The 24928-nt window shown below is 42.1% G+C and overlaps 1 protein-coding gene across 2 annotated transcripts in view; it reads right to left on the reverse strand.

The window, feature by feature from the left end:
• Positions 1-24928, reverse strand: part of DOCK11 (dedicator of cytokinesis 11) — a 1108606-nt gene that overhangs the window by 225715 nt on the left and 857963 nt on the right. For both annotated transcript variants that reach the window (XM_069212535.1, XM_069212533.1), the window contains 2 exons: positions 18332-18454; positions 11015-11128 (listed from right to left, as the gene is read on the reverse strand). In XM_069212535.1, the coding sequence (XP_069068636.1) occupies positions 11015-11128; positions 18332-18454 (237 nt within the window). The remainder of the gene's footprint in view (positions 1-11014; positions 11129-18331; positions 18455-24928) is intronic.

Genomic DNA, 24928 nt, shown 5'->3' on the forward strand with positions numbered 1-24928 from the left:
TGAGACCCTCACAGATGAGTAGTGTGCTTTACAAATTTCTGATTGATTGATTGATTTCTATGTCTACTGCTGAAAATGGTTGGCAACATGACCTTCTGACCCACGCCAATGCTTATGACACATAGGCCTTCATTAAGACAATGGCGGTAAATACCACCTAACGCCGCGGCGATGGCTGCCAAAAGTCCATCGCTGCGGCTAACATCCGTCCTGCAAATTATGACCACAGCCGGATCATCGCCACAAGAAGGGCGGAAATTCTGCTGTGGCCATTACTGGCAGATGGTGTTACGGTGGTGCTGCTACCACCAGCAGCGCCACACCAGTAGACCGTTGCCAAGCATATTTTGAAAAAAAATACAGCCTGGCGGTGTTCTGCTGGCGGGTGCTGCTGGCAGTAGCAACGCCCTGTCCCGTTCCCTGCCGGAGGACCCCCTGGATGCAGGTAAGTTGGGTTTCTGACAGGGGAGGAGGGTGTTTTGTGGGTTTCTGGGATTGTGTGCATGAATGTGTGTGTGTGTGCGTGAATGCAAATGTGTGTGTAGTGTTGTTTGCATGGGTGTATGCATGTGTGAGAATGCATGTATGAATGGAAATGTGAATGCGTGCCTGCATGTCAGTGGGAATTTGTGTACGGATGTGTGTGCGAATGAATGGATGCATGTGTGAATGAATGTGTGTATGCCTGTGTGAGTGAGTGTGTGTATGCGTCTGTGAGTGTGCATTAATTGGGGTGGTGGGGGATCGGAAGAGGGGGTGTGGATGGAGGGGGGCATCTGGTGAGTGTTTGGTGGGTGGGTGAGCCTCCTACCAGTAACTGAGAAGGAACTCCCTGTCACTGGTAGGGCCTACTGCCATGTTGTTTGTGGCGTTGTGAACGCCACAGAAACCATGGCAGTACGCAGGTTCATGATGCCGCCAGCAATACACCTGCAGCCGCCAGGCCGGTGATTCTTATATCCGGTCTGGCGGCTGCTACTGTCATGGCAGTCGGAATGGTAAATTGGCGGGTTGGCTGCAGCCAACTCGCCAATGTCATAATGTGGCGGTATGTGCTGCCAGGCTGTTGGCCGTAACTACCTCCACATTATCACCATCTGCCGGGGCCATAATGCCCCCCATTGTCTTGTCTATGCATTATGATTAAAAAAAGGCAATAGTTTTTCAATAATGTATTAAGAATACATTTTAAAGTCCACAGCTTCTCAAACACAACTACTGTTATTTAAATTTACATGCAGGGTCAATCTAGTCATTAACGTAACTTCTTTGCCCTTGTTAGGACAGTCTGCTCTCAGTCTCGATGCCAAAAGTCAAGAAACCATGATAAACTAAAGTGTTGGCAACACCATAATAGGCTTTGATTCTCAAAGGCCCAGCTGTGGACTTTGCCAATGTTTTTTGCGGGGAAATTACATTTTAACTGAGTAAAATACATTAGATTTCCACTGTAAAATACATTGGTTGAAAACCAATGTGAGGCTCACAAAATAGTGTTGCAGAGAATTCATTTTCTTCCACTGTGAATAACGGTTGAATGAAGGCAGAAAGAAAGGGCAAAAAACAGAGAGTGTTTTTTTATTATGTGTCTGTGTATGTGTGTGCATTGGTGTGGGGGTGTCTGTGTGTGCTTGTAAGCATGCTTGTGCAGGGGTGGCTTCTACACAATGGCAAAAGAGCATTGCCCCACTGGCTGGGCTAGCAGCTGAAAATAAACAACATGTTACTATTGTTTTATTTTTCAGCTGCTGGCTCAGCCAGCATATGCAGGGCGGGCCTGGGTGCATGTCAGTTCGGCTGGCTGACACATGGGAGGTGGAGCAGTGTCGGCCGGCCAAACGGACATGTGCACATAAGTTTCTCCAACCTGGGTGTGTGGCACAGCCAGGTTGGAGAAACCGGACAGACTCCTGTGCACTGTCTGAGCCGCAGACCAAGCCTCTCAGACCAATCCTGGAGCTGCTTTCACACTAGGTATAGCATTGGAGCCTGTGCTGGTGTCCTAAGGTCCGCTGGGACACCAACACCTTCGGAACAGGAGTGCGAGGCGAGCGACTGCAGCAGGAACAGGTACGTTAAAAAAATATATATTTTATTTTCCTCTGTTCCCTCACCTCCCTCCCTACCCGCCCCTCCCCTTGAGATTAGTGGCAGCCGCCGCTGTGCTTGTGTGTGTGTGTTTGGCTTGTGCCTGGTGTGTTTTTGTAGCACTTTCTGTGTAAGTCTGTGGCCTAATAGCCCCACACCTTCCTTGTGTATATCTGATTAGACGTTTGACTGAGTGCCACTGCTTGTTCTTTGCTATGTGTCTGTGCATATATGTGCCCAAGTGAATGACTCACTGTGTTTCAACATATGCCTCTGTTTCTGGGCCTATTTGAAAGTGTGCATGAATCTGACAGTATATTAAATTGGTGCTTGCGTGTCTATGTGTGCATTTGGATGCAAGTGGACTTCTCTATGAGTGGGCCCTAAGCTTTCGTGTGCATGTAACTCTGAGCATGCATGCTTTATGTGCATACATGTGCCTATGTGCATGTGTGATAGTGTGTGCTTGTGTATGTTTTAGTAGGCCACAGAGTGTACCCGTGTGTACAAACATGTTTTTCTGAACCTCCATGTGCATGATTGTTTGTGACTGACCTGATACAATGCTTGAAGTGAGACTTCTCCTGTAAGCGGACCTGGTCATGCATATGCCCTGATCCTCTGTGTTGGAACATATAGGCCCTCATTATGAACTCAACAATAGACCACCAGCGCACAGAAGACCCCATCTGCCACATTATGTACGTTCAGCTGGGCCGGCAAGCGGAAACAGTGCTTCCACCAGCCGGCCCAACTGATTGCAGGGCCTGTACATTGACGCCGGCTACACATGGAGCCGCTGGCAATGTAGCAGTGCCGCGGGTGCAGCAGCACCCGTCGTGCTTGTCACTGCCCATGCATCGGGCAGTGACAAGCACGACGGGGCTGTGCACGGGAGCCCATGAACTGCCCATGCAAAGTGCATGGGCAGTGCAGGGGCTGCCAGGGGGGCCAGGGGGGCCCGAGGCACCCATTCTGCCAGCCTTTCCCTGGCGGGGAAAACCGCCAGGGAAAGGCTAGTGGAACCAGGTAAATTATCTGGCAGGCAGTGCTGCTTGCAGCGCTGCCCTGTCGGATATGAAACTCGCCATCACCAGTGTGCCTGGCCACGGAAGCCTGGCAGTGGCGGAGTTACACAAGTGCCGGTTCTGTCACGAATATTATATGGCGGTCTGGGCCACCATGCCGGCCCAGACCGCCATGTTCATAATGAGGGCCATAATTTGTTTTCCCTAAAAAGGTGATTTTTTTTTTTACCAACTCAGACCTACGAGAGTCATGTTAGTAAGCAGGCCAAGAGCAGCTTGGAGTACAGAAAATGCTTTCCGTTGTAGGAGGAGCAGCCAGGACAGGAACAGCCAAATATCAAGACAGGGAGATAAGATGGGGCAAGGGCAGGAGAGCAACAGAGTAGATAGCTGGAGTGAGGAAGAGGAGGATATAAAGCAACATGAACAGTGGAAGAATGCAAAATGAAGGGCACTGAGGGCGTAGGAATATGTACAAATCAGAGACATAACAAAACTTAAGGAGTGCTGTAACAAGAAGGGAGGCTGCACTTTCTTGTAAATCGATAGTTTATTAAGCTTCATCACATCACCCATAGTCAGGAACGTCCTCTCAGTGGAGGATCTGTTTGCTAGAAACTCTACCTTCTAAACCCTCCACCCCATGTCATTTCTTGTGTAAAGGTCTTTTTTCATCCAGCCATGAAGGAAATAAGGGTCCCCGTGGTGCAATGTGGGGATGTGTTGTAATTCCACACCTTTCTTTCTACAAACTCACACACATCCAATCCTGATTCTGTTGCAGTTTGTATGTCTTCTTTAGTCACCTTATTACCACATTCCATCAGGCCATTAGATGTAGATGAATAAAGAACAACCTTAAGATGCTTTACATCTTGGTTAACTAAAAATCCACACATCCTATCAGGCACAAAGTGTGTACCATTATCATTCACTACCACTTTAGGTGCTCCCTAAATCAAAATATTTGCTTAAGGATCTGTATTGTTGAATCAGTGTCAGGTGTATCCACACATTTGTAATGCATCCATTTGGAAAATTAATCCACAACTAAAATCACATATTTCATATTCTTGCCTAGATTCAATTAAGGCCCTGAAAAATCCATCCCAATTTTTTCCCAAGCTCCATTGGGAAGTGGAGTGGGATGTAGTGGTAATTTTGTTGTCTCTAATGTTTATCCGAAAGCAAACATTCAGGGCACTCGTCTATCAAAATCCTCACCTGAGTGTCTATAGCCGACCACCAATAATATTGTTTTATCTTCATACAAGGTTTTGTTGTGCCTAGATGTCCCTGGTGTGCCCTTATTATTTTGGGCCTCAAATCCAAAGGGGGTACAAATTTAACTCCCCTCACCATAACGTCATTTTCCACTGATAAATCATCTGCTACTTGAGCATAACTTTTTAACTCCCCTTGCAGACATCTGGCTTCAGGCCACTTACTAATGGTGCATTTGATGGCTTCTAACAACACCTTGTATTTGGAATATTTACCTTCCCAATCTTTCTTACTTATTGCAGATTCAAAATCTGCTATGGCATCTACTAGCGCTACACATGCCACATCATCCTCACCCATTTAATCTTCAACATTATCAAGTGGCAGCCTTTACAGGCAGTCTTTCCTGAAGTGTTTTTCTCCTGAAATGTGCTTTCTCACAAAGTTGTGTTCCTGCAAATTAGAAACTAGTCTGATGAGTCTTGCTGACATATTGTTCTCAGTGGCCTTACTGGAAATATAAACCAACAGTTTATGGTCAGTACATAATTCAAACTAACTTGCCCACACATATGTTTTAAATTTCTGTATTGCCCATACACAAGCCAATGCCTCCTGTTCAATGGTGCTGTATTGGCGTTCAAATTGTTTAAGTGCTCTTGACGCGAAGGCTACCGTCTGTTCGTGACCATTAACATTTGTGTGAAAACAGCACCCAACCCATTCATACTGGCATCCACCGCTGTGACACATAAACAATTATTGTGAAATACATGTAACGCTGGTGCTGAAACAATCATTTTTTTTCACTCTTGTAAATGCTGAGTTTACATTACTCGTTCACTCAAACCTGTGGCTTTTCCTCAATAATGCTCACAGCGGTTCTACCGCTTGACATTACCCAGCCACATACCGTTCATAGTACTCTGCTAACCCAAAAGACAAACAGAGTGAATCCTTACCTGTTGGTGGTTTGGCTTCCTCTACCACTGAGAACTTTAGTCTGATGCCTCTAGCTGACACCATATGGCCCAGTACTCCACTTCACTCATGTCAAACTTACATTTGTCTTGCCCAACCCTCATGCTTCCACTCTCTAATATTGCCAAGGTTTCCTCAAGATGTCATTGTGTTCAGCCAGAGACTCTGCAAATATCAGGATGCCATCCTGGTACCCCTGTACTGCCTTCATGTCATGGAACAATGTATCCATCACCTTTTTGCTGGCTGTCGAAGCCAATCCTAAAGGCAACCTGAGTAATTTGTAATCTCTAAAGGGAGTTACAAATGTTGTTAATTTTTGGATTTCTGTTGTTGATGCTATTTGGTGATACACTGATCTCAAGTTGATCAGGGAAAACCATCTCACACCTACCAGATTCATTGGGAGCTTTTGAATCCTGGGTAACAGATGACAATCTATGATGATATTTTTATTTAGGACACATAGGTCAATGCATAACTTCACCGCCCCTGACCTTTTCTGTGCAACAACTACAGGGACTACCCATTGTGAAGAATTAGTGTGTTGTATGATGCCTTACAAAACCATGTTTTGCAATGTATTCTTTAAATCTTTTCTAATATTAATAGAGACTGGTCGCACCTTGTGTGTGACGGGTTGGGCATTGGGTATGAGTCTGATTTGGTGTTCCACACCATTCACACACCCCCACTTGTTCATTGAATACAGATTGGAACTCCATTACTATGTCCTTCACATAGTCTCTATCACAATCTACTTGGCTCCTGCACTCTTATGTGATTTTCTGACCCTGGTACAAGGTATTACTCACTTTTTGCCAAATCCCTCCAACCAATTATGTTTTTCCCTTTTTTTGCTACATATACCTTGGTGTAAGTTTCTCTGCCCTAGATATATATATATCTTTATATCCACAAATGCTTTAGGGTTCACATCAGTTTGATACAAAGATATTTTTTCACCCCACTTCGCATTAAATGTTACATCATCTAGGATAGTTATGGGTGATCCTGAATCTGCCACAACCTGTAAAGGAATATCATTAACAATGGCAGTACACAATGGACCCTTAACTGGTTTGTCTTTGTTTGCACCATTCACTATGTATTACATTGTTGAGGGTAGCAGTATAGGTATCTACTTCAGTATCCATGCTATTGACCCTCACAGTTCTCTTTGGGCTCTTACAAACGGCCTGGAAATGTCCTATCTTCTTGCAGCCCAGACATCGTTTGGGCATTTGGTTGAATTCCCAATATGGAACATTGACCCACACCTGTAACAGGAGACAGAAGATTGTTTACTCATTGAATTTGTTTTCTTGTTATCAGGTTTAACCCCACACACTGGCTCCTCTTCACCAGTGTGTTCTGGAATTACTGCATAGATGCTGGTTGTGCAGTCAGCGTGCATTGTTTTTGTAGACACCAGAGACTTTTCTATTCATAGCGCTAATTCAGCGACCTCTGACAAGTTAGGGTTTTTGCAGCTCATTAGTCTCTCCCCTGTATTTTGCCTGAAAAGCAATTAAACACAAATTGGTCTCTGATGTAAAAATCCAGGTTATGACCAAACTTGCATGTGGCAGCTAACACTCTGAGTGCAGATACATATTCTTCAATACTTTCATTATTCAGTTGCTTTTGTTTGTGCAAGTGGTATCATTCTAACATAACACTAGGTTCATCTGAGAACTGTTTCTGTAGTCTAGCTATAGTATAGCTATAGCCTCAATGTAAATGTTCAGTTGCGGGTGGTAAGCTATCGAAAACCTGTTGAGCTGCTTGACCAATGCTGCCAAACAATAATGCAAACTTTTGGGCTGAGCTATACTTGACGGCATCAATTGCCAGAAAATAGTTCTCAAAAAACGTGAACCACTGGGACTACTACGTAGCAGGTGTTCTGGGAATTTTAAGAAATGGTGGAGGTTGGGTAATCTGTTTAGCCATGGAAGTATGAATGTCAATACCCAAATGCAATGCTGTATAAATACAGGATATCTGAACAACTCTATATGGGAGCTGCACAAGCTGTGCGCATCAGCATAATACAATAGAATATTCTCAAAAAGTCATAAATAGCTGTGTGAATCAGCGCAGGTGATCTGTGATCAGCTAAAATATCCAGAATTAAGCTGTGTGGATCAGCGAGTAAACTGAGCTAACAGAATGGTGTGCGCATCAGAAAAATACAGAACGCGCTTCGGAGAAGTAATTATGCAGGATATTCTTTAAACGTCATGACGAGGGCGGGGTGCGCTCTATGCACAGTTGTGCAGGCAAGAAAACTGAAATCCGTAGGAGGAGATCACATGGAAGGTGATTGCGTGACTTGTTTTCTAGCGTTGCTAAGCAACACAGTACAGTCAAATCCTACATAGTGGGTAGGGGCCACAAGGAAGGAGCCCACATACACTCTGTAAAACTTTCTAAAATTAACAAAGTGCCATTCAGTGCAACACACACTGTGAAGATTGAGCTGCAATAGGAGGCCAAACAAAGCATCTATCCATGTAGGTAGGGTCCGACAAAATGTTGATATCTCTAGGAAGTCTGAGTGGCCCAAACCCGTGAGGAAAATCTTAGAGGTGCCGTAATGTAAATAGCAGTGGGTGACAGAAGATCATTGCCAAATGAAAAAAGAGCGGAGGCTGTGCTTTTGTTCTTGTAAATAACGGTTTATTAAGTTTCATCCACATCACCCACAGCAAGGAACCTCCCCTCCGTGGCGGCTCCAACAGCAAACTGCCACAGTATGGAACCTCCACCAGACGACATTCCTAATGTGTGCAATACATATTTTAAAACAATGCAACATGTCAATAACAATAGACTCGCTAAACTTTGCATGGATATTATCATGCACATATTATTACAAGGCCCCCGCAAAATACATGAAGGGCCCCCTTTCAGGGATCAGTCAGGAGCTCTCAGGCCAGGAGCTCTCAGGCCAGGGTACTGTGTTGAGGGGACCCCCTGCTGTGGATCCTATTTAGTTTTAATGGGAGCTTAGCTTAGCATTTGGCTTACAAGCCTGTGCTCCTGTCACCTAGTGACTTTTAACCTATTTAGCTTGCTCTGTTTTAGCACATTTATTTAATTATTTATTCCAAGATGGCTGGGATGTTTATAGTTACGAAGATGTTTTAGTTTCATGTTATCAGTGCCACTCTGTAAAGGCGTCACTATCAGTGTCAAAGATAAATGAGATACATAAGTATTAACATGAAATACTTTCCCACTTTTGTGTGACAATAACATAATGTACCTTTTCAGGGAATTGCTTACATAACTGCCATCCCACGCATGCCTTCTTATTTATTGTTTAGGAACATACCTGCGTCAGGGGTCATACAAGAGCTGTATAAATACATCTCACATAGACAAGATAATCAGAGGCATTCCTACCAGATGCCATAGATGCTATCTATGATAAACATCGCCTTGATGCTGACCCAGTCTTCGTGTCCTCACAGAGTCTGATCTAGAGACCTCATTCCAAGGTAACGAGGGTTGGGGGGCTCTTCTCATGGACAGGGTACTGGCAGATTAGGTTTAACCCCCCTAGCTCTCTATAGGTTAAAGATTAGGTTTATCATGCCAGGGTAGTAAGGACTATTTCACACCTGCTTTGCATCTTATGTTATTGCAAGCTGGTGGGGGCCTTTGTTTTCATGACTCTCGTTTTTACCATTCTGTTTCTTGCATTGTTCATTATCCTAATCATTCCAGCCTATGCCATTTACTGTAGATTGCAGTCTTGTTAATAAAACCTACTGAAAATGTTACTGCATCTCTTTCATTGCCTGTGTATGACTGAGACTTGTTGCTCATGTGAGAAAAGGGTAATCTCCGTTAAACCAAGACCTTCCTGAGATGTTGCACTCTTGAGTCCATGCGTAAAGGCTGCCACAATGCACCTTTTACTGTTTGGATTTTTGGTGAGGTACTGCTTGTGAGCCGGGAGGGTAGGGATGACAATTTTGACTTGTTGTAGGATTGGCCTAGTCACCTACAAACAAAAGTGCTGTCATTCCTAAACCAGCAGTCTTGCCTAGAGCAAAAGACAAATTATGGAACTCGAGGCTCCCCGCAGCACGGGGGCTGCAGGGGCCTATCATGGATGTCATTTAAGGGTCACCAGGGGTCGCGGTTGCAACCCCCAGCTTGCCCCTTATCACCGCTGGTACTGCCTCCGCAGCCCTTGGCCTCAGAGGTGTCAAAATCAGTGTCAGGAACGCAGGACAGCTCGTCCTTATAGATGTTGCTTGGGTCACAATCTTCTTGTTTTCACTTAGTCTTTTATATTACCCTAGTAATAAGTAATATCATATTACTCACTATTATAATGATAAAAAATGAAGTATAGATAGCTGGAATATGATCCTCCTTGATAGCTGACGTAAGTAAAAAACACTTTTAAAAGTACACTGTGTGCATGCTTGCGGGTGAGACAAGAGTGTACTTATGTAAGAGAGTGTGTATGTGTGTGTATGGTAAGCATGCACATGTGAGTAAAAGAAAAGATGAAATAGCGTGAGATGTCACTTCCACTACCTCTGGTGTTTTGGTGAATTGACATGCATGGGGCCTATGTTACACCACTGGTATAAATATACATATTTAAATATATATATATATCTATATATATATATATATATTTTTATTTATTTTTTATTATTATTTTTTTAAACAAGTGAGTGGCAAAATAGTGGAGGAAGGAACACCACACCTTTCAGGATGGGTGGGTGGTTATATGAGGGAGAAAGAAGCAACCTGGAAGAGAGCAACAGAACACCTGCAGTTTAATGAGTGGTGAAAGGAAAAGTAACAAACATAGGCAATGCAAACAGGTCTGGCTTGTGGATCCAGTTAAGCCAGACCCAAAGACTGCCCTCATCCTATGTATGCTGCTGTCAGAGAAAAACTCCACAAATGATCTAGTTATCGAAGACAGTTTTACAGCATTGCAGTGGCATGTGTTTCAGGCAGCTTGATAAATAAATCACAGCTGTGTGCAGGGTAAGCACCCATTTTTGGACGCAAAACACGTTCTGACCAATCAAAACATGTACTATTGACTCCTACTATGTAGGCAGATACTCACATAATTGTCTAGCTGCAGCTGTAATGTTATGCTAGACAATAAAAAGTAGTTCCGTAAATGAAATCAATATTAGCAGCGGAGGGAAATAAGTCAACTAATCAAAACACTATGAGACTGAAATGCTTCTGGGTGTGATAAACACATGACTAGGGAGGCACTCCTTCAATTAAGGAGCAGGGAACTGAGATAGAAAACAATGACGTCGAGACATGGGCAACGGGTTGACCCAAAGTCACAAAGTATATGTAATGTATTGGAAAAATAAGTCTGCAAAAGACAGCTAAATTTTTCTGCAGCCAAAAACTAAACATTATTGTTGCTTTTTAAATCCCTATGAGGGAGTGTAAATTGATAATTAAGTAGCAGAATTTGAGGAAGACCTTTTCTGAAATATGTATTTTGCAATAGCCGTTTGAATATGTTATTCAATCAAAACATTATTTTCAATAATTAAAATATAGGTGAACTGAATACGGTTAAAGTTCTGCTACATTAGATATGATCATAAAAAGTATTCTCCAATGAAAGATGATGATGTATACCATGCATATGTCGAATGAACCACGTGCACATTACTTACTTGTCCATAAAAGGCTACCCTGAAAAATGTGCCTAATAGACGTTTCCCGGTGTGCATGACCTCCAGGATTTTCGTATAGGCTCCGTGAAGCGTCCTATAGAGCTGTGTTAGTTTCTGGAAAGAGGAAGTGGAAGAAATTCTGCTTTTAAATATTTCAACAAAACACACTGAATAAATTCAACACTGTGAAAGTTCATGTATGCGGTTTATCAAGGATACGCTGTGGAACATTTATGAATAAACTATCATGCAGAAGTGAAAGGATTGAGCATGATGACACAATCTTCCTCAAAAGACAGTTATTATGGTATGTCAATGAAATAAAGACTTTTAGAGATATAACTGCAAAAATCGTGAACCACTGGTACTGCAACGCACTCTCATAGAAAACAATGGAGGGAGGAAAATAAAATTGCACCCCAGTGGAGCTAAAGTTTTAGTTTGACATTCAAAATGTTATATATATATATATATATATATATATATATATATATACAGTCCGTCGTGATAAAAGTGATTTATAATCATTGATTCATTTCTTTAAAAAAGTAATAATACACCTAATTTTAAAACATTACAATAAACTTCTAAACTTTAAAAAAATGTATTACAAACTTTTTAATTAAATATATACCTTCTAAGCAGGCGTACTAAATATTAAATAAAAACAAAAATAGTAGTGAGTGTGAGCATTTTTTAATGTATGTATTTTTTTAAACGAACAGGTGTACATGAAATCTTAGGCACTTGGCAACGTTTTCTCAGGGGCCAAAATGTATGGTATGCGGTGTAACTGAGGGCTGCATGGGTACAAGCTTAGGCTGGTGAACAGAAAAATATGTTCATGGTGCACTGAGTCACACAGCACAGTTCAAGGATTTCTTTGACACCACCCTCCCATAAATCAGGCCCCTTGGTTCTTTAGGAGATTTAGATCTGAAGAGACAATGAGTTTATCAAGTGTGATTAATGTGTCATAATAATAACTTATTTTAAGTCTCTTTAATACTTGCTGTAAAGTAGCCTTGCAGGCTTATGATCACTACCCCTAGTGAACACAAAGCGAATGCATTGGTTAGTCACAAGGAATTTAAATAGCATTGGAGCACCAGCAGTATCCACCACAGATGCTGCAAAGTATGCATCTACTGCCCCACTACCAAGAGAAAAGGCCTTACAGTCTGTTCCTTTCTAAAACAAAGGCTCTATTAAGTTAGCGAGGGCTTTAAAAACACATTAATTTACTGAGGTGGCTGGACACCTGCACTCCAAGCTGAATGCAGTCCAATGTTTAAGTTTTAGACAAAGTTTCAGGGATCTTTACATATAATGCTAGCTTTGCTTCTTTGAAAACATAGGTTAGTACAAATGGGTTGAAAAGACTATATTCAAAATGTGGGCATGTTTCCATTTCTCTAAGGAGGACATTACATGGGGCTCACCATGGACACCACCTCCACCCGGGGTGCGGTGTAGTAAGCAAGCTTGAAACAATGAAACTAGAAGACAAGAGTTTTAATCCCAGCTTCTGAATGTGACCAAGTTGCGTACTCGGTGTACTAATCATGTTATGAATTTATTTTGCACAGATTGGGATTACTTACAGCCAGACTAATCACTCATAGTATGTAGCTAATACAAAACTAGACTGGAACCCATTACAAACTGGATATTACCCCTGGGGAGACAGTACAAATTCTCATTAGCTACTCACTAAAATGTGTAATTGTATGAATGTTACAGGCCTTGAAACGAGTTCTTGCCCAATTTATTTGACCTTTGCCCCCTTACTAGCAATTATGTAATAACTTCGAAACACGCACTTACAGGAAATTCACTATCACTGTCATTTTCCCAGGACAGACCTGCAGTACACTTTTTATTCTTAATTGATTAGGATTTAAAAATGTGTTCATGGATATACCGGAGAGAGTTGGTAGGTAATGACTGCTGGGCTGTCACTATGCCTGATTTAATTCATCACATTCTATTTAACTGGTAAGAGGCTCAGTAAGTTAAATTCTTACTGAGGACATATGCAGTGGAGTGGTCACTAGTTTGAATCCCAGCAAACCATACTTGGCCTTTTACCCTTCTGTGGTCAGTATCGAGAGTACCCTAAAACTCATCGTCGGGCATCATCATCGAGCCGTGCAGCCATTGATGCATTGTCCTCAAACAGCGTTCCGGCAGCGAACCCCTTTGCGATGAAGACGACGTGATGTCATTGAGTCACGCTGGCAGCTATGTGATGACTCTGTCCTCTGTAGTAGTGGTGATGCATCAGCGTTGAGGGGAGATATGTTGGTGTCGACCGGCGCAACAACGAAGATATGTGGATTTTACAGTTGCAGCACTTTATACCCACTTGAAAGGGCCCAAGACTGGATTGTCACCACTTGACAGGGCAAGTCTTGCAGCAAGCAAAATCTAGGTGCTATTGCAGGATGGAGTGAAGTATTTGCTGTCCTTGAGACTTCAAAGCAGGAGACATACGAGCATGCCCTTGGAGTCACTTTGGTGCTGAGGTTGTAGAGATGCAGGAACAGTCCTTCTCACTCCCAGACAAGGAGGGCAGCAGGCACCAGCATAGACACAGCAGAGCAGGAGGCCAGCCAAGTTCCCCAGGGTGCAGCAGACTGACAGTCCTCTCAGCAGCACAGCAGCCCTTCTTACTGGCAGAATTTCCTCAGGTCCAGAAGTAAGTGCTTTGGTGGAGTCCAAAGTCCAGTTCTTATTCCCAGTGGTGCCTTTGAAGTGAGGGAGACTTTAAAGAGAATCCTTTGAGCTGCACAGAGTTCCCGCCTTTCTTGCTCTGGCTCCAGACACACTTCGGGGGTTATGCAGCCCTTTGTGTGGGTTCAGGATACAACCCGCAGGTGGGTCAGATTCTCCCTCCCATCCTGACCAGGACGGCTTATCAACATGCAGATGGCCAGTCAGTCACACCTAAGCTCTCTTTGTGTGTTGCCGTCTGGAGGGAATGCAGAAGAGCCCAGCTGTCACCCGCCCAGACATGTACCGCAGAAGGCACCAGATGATTTAAGATAAGTAAATGCCAGCTTGCTAAAAGTGGCATTTTCAGAATTACAATTTAAAATATGACTTCACCATCGGTTGTGATTTTAAATTGTGATTCCAGAGACATCAAACTTGGGGGTCCCATCTCTTTTCAATGGGAAATTACACCTATAAAATGTAATAAGACAATCCCAATGTTAACCTACGGGGAGATAGATCTTGCAGTAGTGAAATCCGAATTTAATTTTTTTTCACAACATGGGCATGTAAAACTTAAGAGTACATGTCCAAAGTTTTTTAATACATTGCACCCTGCCCATGGGGCTGTCCATGACCTGCCCTAGGGGTGATTTATGTATTTAAAAGGAGTTTTGAGCCTAGCAAGAAGGGTACCTTGCCAGGTCAACACAGCCGTTTAAACTGCACAAACAGCCTCTACAATGGCAGGCCAGGCTACAGGACCACAAGTAGCATTTATTTTACAGGTCCTGGGCACATGTAGTGCACCTTACTAGGAACTTATAAGTAAATTAAATATGCCATTTTCTGATAAGCGAATGTTACCACGTTTCAAGTGAAGAGCAAAAGCATTTTATCACGGATTAGCAGTGGGAAGGAGTGCAGCCATTGAGCCAGTCAGAAAAAGAGGAAGAGGAAGGCAAAAAGTTTGGGGGACAATTCAGGTCTATATAAGAGATAGCCTTTCCTTAAATAAACATGGCAATGATGTCAAGCAGCTCTCCAGGGGATGCTGGCAGGGTCTCAAATGGAGGAGTACGGGGTGCGGGGGCTTGCAAGTGAACTCTGGCATCTGTTTCTTTTGGTCAACCACCTGCGCAGAAGCTAGTCATGGCCCTTGGGGGGTTAATAAGGTGTGTAGGCAGTACTCAAGCCAGGTATCCTAGTGGGCAGGCATGCAGGCCTCCTGCACAGGTATAGCCCAGGAGGGGATATGGTTGGGTGAGGTCCTCCTTTAAGGAGTGACCCACCACGGTAAAAGGGTAGGTTCTGGTGCAGGAGACACCAAAGGGACCAGTCATGATCTCACTCAAGGTCCTCAATTGTAATACGCAGGAACAAATGTTTAGATATTGCTAGGAAATCTGATGTATAGCGTTGCTGTTAAGGCTAGACATCAGCATTTGTAAATAAACCAGTAAATATGGAGTGTTACTGCATATAAATATCAGAAATGTTGTGTGTTTTTTCTAAACGCAAAGGTTTTTGTCTTGTTATGTTTAATAAATACGGCCGGCGGGGGTTCACAACAGCTTATTTAAAAGCTGCATGAAGTTTTGTCTAACCGGTGGGGTTTGGTTAGAGGTGCTGGTGGAAGAAGGGTGTATTTGTAATGGGGGAGGCCTTGGAGATACCAGGACATATTCACAATGTGATGGCTCAAGGATACAGAAACCACACGCATTTCTTAATGGGCTGACAGCTATTGGAAAGATCAGAACCTAAATTTATTATCAATGCCCGGAGACTCATTAATCATTTTTAATTTTCGATTTTATTTGGTGGTTTTAAAAATATATTGGAAGCTTGGTTTTTCTAATACAAACTAATTCATATGATAGATAGTGATGAAACTACCCTTATGGATTTGATATGCAGATGATGCATATCACAGAGTCTGATTTAGAGTTTGGCTTATGTGGAACATCCACCAAAAAGTAGCGGATGCCTATTCACACAATTTAGAGTATATTCATGCCTACACATTCAACGTAGGGTGGACAGGGCATATGCTACTTTTGGTGGATGTTGCATATCTGGCTAACTCTAAGCTAGGACAATGGCTTTATGTTATGGTATATTCTAGCTTCACACGCAGGATGTGCCAAACATCTTGCTTTTAAAGAATTTGTGGTCAGTTACATTCATGCAATTAGATCTTTCAGTACCTCCTCCGTCCTACTGAGAAAATATGTATTTTGTAATCTGTTTCCATTACCTAGTTAAGACTTGCCAGTTCATATAGTTACACTTTCATTGATTGCTAATGTACAGACATAAACAAGCTTTGACCTGGCATCCAGCAAAAGGGAAGATTATTGACCTTAACCTATACTGGCGAACAGCGTCTAATACCAATACAAGTTACTTGGCATAATTATGTTTTTCCTGATTGCTAACACTCCATTCCAAAAGATGGCATTGATAATTTTCTTACATATGGACAAGTTTTAACTAGGTCCCCTGAATTACACAGCATTTCTTATTGAGCACATTACAACTCACACTGTAATTTAGTCTACTATACTTTGGAACTGATTCCAGTAGTGCAAAATTTTAAACAAATAAATATTGTATTGTTTTATTCTTTATCAAACCTTTTCTATTTAATTTCTTTCTTGATCAGTGGGCAAACAGAATCCCTGCTAATTCAGTAGAAAATGTTAAGTTATGTTAATAAAGTGCTCTGCCACTTATTGAGGTATCCTGGCACTAAAGTAAAGGCAACCATTGTGAAACCACTCCTCTTATTTTGTGTAAACCTAGGTCTTCAATACTTTACTGAAGGGAAGTTACTGTTGATCTTTCTGAGAGCAGACTGTAAATGTTCTAGAGTTGAGCAGATTTTACTTCAAAGAACCTGTCACCCAACTTGGCAGAGCAAACGGTAAACGAAAAGGCATCAGATGAACATAGTTTTCTAGAAGGCACAAATAAGTGAAATCTGCTTTGGAAATAGTGAGGGCCTAATGAACCAAAAAGAGAAATTGAAAGCTGACCAATTTGGACATCTGCAGCAAGTGAAGATCATCTAGTGTCAAGGAGGCGGACCACTGTAAGGCCTGTCTTCCTATGAGTTAGTGCCTAGATCGCTAAAGAGCGAATATGTGGAGGTGGGAGTGACAAAATGTGAATCAAAGAGAAAGAGAGAGGTCGACCTGAGCAGACAAGGTTAACTTAATATCAAAGTGAAAACTCAAATACTTTCAGGAGGGGTCCAACCAGGAATGGAGAAGTCAACTTACACACTGTTGGAGGAATAGGGTCTAACTGACAGCCAGATGAAACAGAGATCTCTGTGAAATCTGACAACTCATAATCACACACGTAAGGTTCCTCTAAATCTGATTCAAACGTGGTACAAGGTGCAATGCTCAAACAAATATTGTCAATTTCTTCAGCAAAAAAATGTATAATATCTAAACTCTGAGAATTTCAAAATGGGGAAATCATTAACTATATTATACTGCAATACTCTGCCTCTATACTATTAAGTATGCAATACTACGAACAGTCCGGAAGCATGTTGATGTTTATCGTGAAGTGAAAAACTAAGATATTAAAAAACATATTAAAATTAATTGTCTGCTGAGTTTGCCTCCATAGGCATTAAGAATCATTGCTTGCTTAATATTGAATTTATATTGATAGTTGCTGAACCATTGGTGCTAAAATAACAGTGGGACTACAGAGAGCAAAATGGATCATCTTCATTATCTCCTCTGCCAACTTTCAGGTTCACTTAAATCCCTATCTTACTCCCTTTCTCTTCCTCAAATTTATGTTGTCATTTTTCCACCAAATGATGCTGATCACAGCCTGACAATCTTTAACATTTTACTTGCACATTGGTGTTTTGGAGTTTATGATCATGGACCATACTGGACATGTGAAAAAGGCTCAGATGTGGTAAAACATATACTGGGAGGGTTCACCGGAAGGATACTGTTGAAAAACAATGCATACTTGCTCAAAACCTAATTCCAGATCAATTTGCATTTCTATACCAGTAATGTATTTTCTCTTCTCATTTTAGGGTAATGTAACATCCATAAATTAGTACCTACCACCATTTATGAACACATAAAATAAATCATTATGATATGCCTGTGGACCAGCAGTGTGTTTTATTATCTTGTTTAAGCCATTCATATTAATTCATCCATTAGTCTACATTTTTGCACCACTGTTACTTGCAATATTTTAACATTTAAACTGTATAAATGCAACAATGCACAAGATCTTCCTGTTTAGAATGTTTGGGCCTGATTCATATAGGGCCCCTACACTCTTGGTGGAGGCCCAGAAGTTGTGCTGGGGCCCCTGCAGTGTTGGTGGAACCTTCACAATGATTAACTACAGTGCTGAGGTCCCACCAAAAGTGTGGATGCCCCTTGTGAATCGGGCCCTTTGTTACGTTTTTGAGTGTCAGCAAAGCATAATGTTGAACGTGGTAAAAAATAAATCCATTACCTATATTCGGAGATAGATAACCAATAGAAAATTTAAAAAATACTAGTGGGAAAAGGAACTTTGTTACATATTTTGAATATCTACCTCAAATTCTCGGCGTTTTTCATAAATTGGGATGATCATTTTGGAAACCTCAGAAATGACTTCATAGCGCTCTGCTTTCCATAAACCATCCACGCACTGTTCCAGCAGCTCAACCAAAACTTCCTTAAACAAAGAAATGTAATTGTCAAACATAGATTATCAACAAAGTTTTCATGATTTGTTTCACAGAATGGGGAGGAAACAAAAGCACAAAGGAGGTGATTCACAATGAAAACACTACTATATTTCATAGGCGTATGTCTACAATTTTCAAGACATTACATAGTGAAGGACCGTACCAGGTGGATACTGATGATATTGTAAGTAGCATGTCTGCTGGGCCGGATAGTTACACTAAGGACTCTATGCAGTCCTGTCGAATGACATGAAGAAGTCTATAGGTGCTCTGAGTGTCATGATTGCACCTCTTATTGGGCCATCATGTGACAGTTTAGCTGAACAGATCCATTGGTAAAAGGATGGAGAAATTGTAGGTCCTTAGCTTTAGTCTTGCAGAGAACTGCTTATGTACCTACCTACCACCTTTAATGCGTTCATTAATGTTACAGTATCCGAATATATATTTGTCATGTGTGCTTTGTGAGTACATAGCTACAATGTTAGCGAAGCAATTTTTGGCATTACAGAAAGCCTGTACCTTTAATGCTTTGTAATTATGATCTCTTGGCAGCAGGAAGTATGGCTGTGTATGTGTGCAGAAAATGGTACCCAGAAGATGTGAAAAGTCAGAAATAAGAAAGTGCTTGGCTTGAATTCTTGCTTTTTGGTGCCTGTTTTGGGGAATCTGAGATGTTGAGTTGGGAGGTTAGGATAGTCTCCCATACGTGTGGTAGGAATGCCAGTAGAGTGTTTTGTGACATCCCACCAACTTTGGCATAGATGCTCAGGAAGGAACATGATGCTATCAGATGCAATACCACAAGTAATAATATATGGGTTTGTATTGCTTGACAACTACCCACAGTAGGTTCAAGTATTTAATTTAAGGACCTTCACTATGATGTAATGCCCTTGCTTAACGTATCCCCCAGTTTGAATTCCTTCTCATGGTTCTCAAACAGTGTCAACTTCAATTTGTAAATTTTACCTGTGTGCTGCTTACTTGTGGGATCATTGCAACCAACAGCAGAAGTCATAGTCTTTGCAAGCATACTACAACAACCTCCTTTGTGGATTTTCTAAGTTTGTGCAGAGGATGTTTTCTGGTATATTTCATTGTGTACAGAAACAGCACAAAGTGCTTGGGCTTGCTTTCACTTCTCACTATTTGTGTCAGTGACAATTCAGGCTGGTTTGCTAGACTATAGCAGGTTAGAGTTAGCGTTAGTGTGATTTGGGATAAGCACTGTTTCTGTACCCTGAAATGCTCACTCTGCTTTCATATCAAGACAAAAGGAGTTTTGTTGCAATGCTCCCATCAACTTTTGACACTAACACTGTGTAGTTTCAGAAGATTGATTGACTCAGCCATTTGCATTGCAAAGCACCACTGAGCTCTCTGCAAGTGCCCTTGCACAATGACAATAAATATGAACCTATGCCTTTAATATACTTTTATATTAACTATTATACAGGTACTAAGGACCTGATTACAAACATGGTGGATGGGATACTCCATCACAAACGTGATGGATATCCCGCCCGCTGTATTATAAGTTCCAGTATATATTGTGAAACTTGTAATGCAGCGGAAGGGATATCCCTCAGGTTTGTGATGGAGTATCCCATCTGCCAAGATCATAATCAGGCCGTGAATCTTAATGCTAAGAGCATATTGCATGCTGGTGTCCACTTCTAATGACTATAAGAAATAAATATCTGAAGCTTGGTTTTATAAAAACAAACTGCATAACAATTCATAAAGCAGTTAGATAGTTAGATACTATTTTCCAACCAATGACATTCAATTTATTGGGAAGCTTGTAGAATTTCTGCATCTTGTGTTTCGTTGTCTTGAATAGTTTATACTCCTAAACTCATGGTTGTAATAATTTTATATCTTTAGTATCTACAATGGTTTTATTGTTTTATGATTGCAATTGTATTAAAAATGCAATAAATGTATCATTATTACAGATTTCTATAAAAAATCTTAATACTGTAATTTGACAAGGATGCCCCAGACAGTAAGTAGTCTGGAGCACCTTTATCATCCTTAATAGTGAAAGACATCAAGGTACATTTTATTCCCAAGCCAAATATATGAAGACTGTATACTTCCTTGTGTAGTACCCTACATGTAGACCCTCCATGTATCCAAAACTAGGATGTCAAATGTATGTATACAAGATTATGATTCTTGCCAGTTTTTTTCTTTTTTGTCTTCTCTTTTTGAATTTTTATTATTAATCCCACAGAATACTGAGAAATGGGAAAACGAAATAAAGAAATAATCAGAAAAAATGCCTTTCCTGAATAAATTACAAAATGATAAATTCATAAGTCCACAATCAACATTCATAATCAATCTATGAGATGATTGACCAACATCCCCATCTTTGATTATTTTTCGCTAAAAACTCTACCTTTCTCAACCTGATGTTCCATTTCTTTACATTTATCATTAATCTTGCTATTGATAGTGCATAAAAACAACAGTTTGCACATTGATCCCAAGTAAAATATATGTGGGAGCTACTTAAATCTGAGATAATTGTAATTGATTTATTTTTTAGGAGATTGCAGTCTACAATTATGTCAAATTTGGATAAAAGATAAACATATGTGATGTATTGACAGCCGTGCAAGAGCTTCAAGAGCAAGTCATAATATGGTTATGCAATTTTCTGAGTTTAGCCAGATTAATGTAAAAGTCATATAAGGTGCAGTAAACTTGGCTTCTTGGGGTAGTTGGTATAATAATTGTGCCATTTGTAATAAGGATATTCGTGATTTGATCTTGTTCAACGTGTTCAGCTAGCCAGTTGAACCATTTCCCCTTCCATTGTTGTGTATCGTCAGGTTTTTTTTTGGTCAGACAGGCATTTAGTACTGAAATAGTGGATCTGTTCTTATAGAATGTCATATTCAGAAAGTTGTGTTGTATTGGGGAACATAGTCCTCGATTTCACCTCTAAAAAGAAAGATCTAATCAGTAAGTTTTGGAACAATTCATTTTGATGATGGTTAAATTCAGATTGTAGTGCTGAAAAGGACTACAGAATATGGTTATCAATAGAATCAATTAGTTTAGTAATTCAAGTCTTACCACTTGTGTAACTGGTGGCCTTTAAAACATTTGGATAATTTATGGTTGCCCAGTAAAGGACTATACGCATTAAGGTCAGGAATCTTTAAGTATTGTTTAATCTCATACCATATCTTACTCATGTTGCTGATGGTTTTAAATATGACTTTTCAAAACTTTAACCACCATAGTTCATTTTGAACTATTTGTAGCTTTAAATGTGTAACTGTTAAGCCCAATTTCCTGTGGGAGTAGTGATAGGACACAAAAGTCTTGCAATGTTAACCATGCTGGCCCATTAGTATAACCTCCAGCCTAGTAGAGGTCATACACCTCTGCTGATCGGTAGTTTGAATTGTTTAATTAACTCTTAACCTCAAACTGCTCTACTCTGCCATATCAATCTAGATATAATGGAGTCCATTTGCACACAGTAGGCAATAGGGACATAGAGTGACATACAGCAAAAGATATAGAAACATTTGGAAGGATGTTCATTTTAATGAAATTGTTGCAACTTACCAGGAAAATCGTGAGATTGTTCCAGTTTTTTCTTGTTAAATGTTTGCTTGTTGTGGAAGAGACTAACAATTGTATTTAAAGCATAATTCTAATTTCAGTGCAATTATAATGCCCCCAAATCAGTTTCATTAGCATCACCGGCTGAAACAATTTGCATTTTGCTGGAGTTTAGTTCATACACAAATAACTGACCAAATTTCTCTGCTATGTGCTCAATATTATTCAGGCTTGGATAAGAAACTTTGCAAAACCGGTAACATCACCTGCATCTACAGACATTGGAAATTAAATGTTTAGGTTAAGATTTGGGAGCACTCATAGTCAAAGTTGTCTTATAAAAGTCTCCATATATATAGCATCTAGGACCGGTGACAGGGGACATCCTTGGTGTGAGAAGTACTACCATTAATATGAATGTGGGCTTTATGGAATTGATACATTGTCTGAGCTAATTTGATAAAATCTGAATAGATATTTGTTAGACTTTTCATCCTTGGCGTGGTCTCCCTTAACTTTCGCCTCTGTTTCCCTGGGTGTTGATGTGTGCTTGACTCTGTTTTTGCAGTTTTTGTTACTCTGGGCACTTTACCACTGCTAACCAGTGCTGAAGTGCAAGTGCACCTTTACAAAATTGTATGTAATTGGTTTATCCATGATTGTCATATCTGATTTATTAGTAAGTCCCTAGTACAGTACATTAGAGGTGTCCAGAGCCTGTAAATCAAATGCTACTAGTTGGCCTGCAGCACTGGTTGTGCCACTAACCTAAGTAGCTCTGGAATCATGTCTCAGACCTGCCACTGCAGTGCTGTATGTGAAGTTTTTTAAGTGTACCCTCTTGCCATGCCTAAACCTTCCCTTTTCTTACATGTAAGGCACCCCTAAGGTAGGCCCTAGGAAGCCACAAGGGCAGGATGCCGGGTATGGTTAAGGTAGGACATATAGGCGGTCATTCTGACCGCGGCGGGTGGCGGACGCCGCCCGCCATGCGGTTACCGCCGAATGACCGCACCGCGGTCATTCCAACTTTCCCGCTGGGCCGGCGGGCGACCGCCAAAAGGCCGTCCGCCGGCCCAGCGGGAAAGCCCCTGCAACGAGGAAGCCGGCTCCGAATGGAGCCGGCGGAGTTGCAGGGGTGCGACGGGTTCAGTGGCACCTGTCGCGATTTTCACTGTCTGCAAAGCAGACAGTGAAAATCTTTGTGGGGCCCTGTTAGGGGGCCCCTGCACTGCCCATGCCAGTGGCATGGGCAGTGCAGGGGCCCCCAGGGGCCCCACGGCACCCGTTCCCGCCATCCTGGTTCTGGCGGTGGACACCGCCAGAAACAGGCTGGCGGGAAGGGGGTCGGAATCCCCATGGCGGTGCTGCAAGCAGCGCCGCCATGGCGGATTCCCTGGGCCAGGGGAAAACCGGCGGGAAACCGCCGGTTCCTCTTTTCTGACTGCGGCTTTACCGCCGCGGTCAGAATAGCCCAGGAAGCACTGCCAGCCTGTTGGCAGTGCTTCCGCCGCCCTCCGCCATGGCGGTCATGGACCGCCAGGGTCGGAATGACCCCCATAGTAATGTGTTGTATATGTCCTGACAGTGAAATATTGCTAAATTTGTTTTTCACTGTTGCAAGGCCTGTCCCTCCCGTAGGTTAACATGGGGGCTAGCTTTAAATCTGATTAAAGTGTAGATTCCCTTTGGGAGGGGATGGACATGTGGAGTTTGGGGTCTCTGAGCTCACAATTTAAAAATACAGCTTTTAGTAAAGTTGATTTTAAGATTGTGTGTTTGAAAATGCCACTTTTAGAAAGTGAGCATTTTCTTGCTTATGCCATTTCTGTGACTCTGCCTGTTTATGGATTCCCTGTCTGGGTCAGTTTGACAGTTGGGCTCGCTGCACCTCACACTAGATAGTGACACAAAGGGAGCTGGGGTGTAGTCTGCATTTCCTGATGAGCCATCTGTGCTAGGAGGGAGGGGAGGAGCAGTCACTCACACCTGAAAGGGCTGTGGCTGCCCTCACACACTGCAGTCTCCAAGCCCTTGGTGAGTGTGTGGGGCCTGGCCTGGGCAAGGCAGGATTTCACATTCAAGAGAGACTTTACTTTGTAGTAGGTCTACTTCAAAGGAGAAATTAGGTATAAGAAGGGCACCCAAAACCACAGATTTCAGAACACTTCTGGAAACCAAGAGGAACATCTGCCTGGAGAAGAGCTGAGGAAGAAGAGCTGCCCTGCCTGTGACTGTGCTTTGTGGAGCTATCCTGCAGTTGCTGCGTCTGCCAGAGTAAGAGGGCAAAGATTGGACTTTGTGTGCTTTCCATCGTGTGAAGATTTCCAAGTGCTTGATTTAGAGCTTGCCTCCTGTTGTTTGAAATCTCAGGGACAGCAAAGACCTCTCTCTGCCAGCACCTGGAGTCTCTGGAGAGACTTCTACTCTGCCCTGTGGTGCCCATCCAGTTCCTGGGACCCTGAAAGGAGAGCCTGGCAGCCTAAGAGGAGGAAATCCACACACAGAACGCAGTGCGGGGAAAAGATTGACACGACTCCGGTCTGCGGCTAAAGAAACAACGTGCAGCCAGTTTCGCAGCTGAAAATCTATGCTCGCCTGCAACGCGACTGAAGAATCGATGCACGGAGCTGGAGAAACAATGCGCAGCATCGCTGATGGAGGCTGGGAGATCGCAACCTGCGCTGCGTGGTTTTGTGGATCATCGTGTAGCTGGATTTCTGATGCAAACACCGCTTGGCTTGTAAAACCAACGCAAGGCCTGCCCGGACCCAAGAGTGCTGACCGGATTGACGCATCGCTCTCCTGCGGAGAGAAGAAACGACGCGACCCGTCGAAAGGAGACACAACGCAAGGTCTCGTTTGTGAGT

Source organism: Pleurodeles waltl, chromosome 2_1 (assembly GCF_031143425.1).
Source record: "Pleurodeles waltl isolate 20211129_DDA chromosome 2_1, aPleWal1.hap1.20221129, whole genome shotgun sequence".
In the NCBI taxonomy this organism is placed as follows: Eukaryota; Metazoa; Chordata; class Amphibia; order Caudata; family Salamandridae; genus Pleurodeles; species Pleurodeles waltl.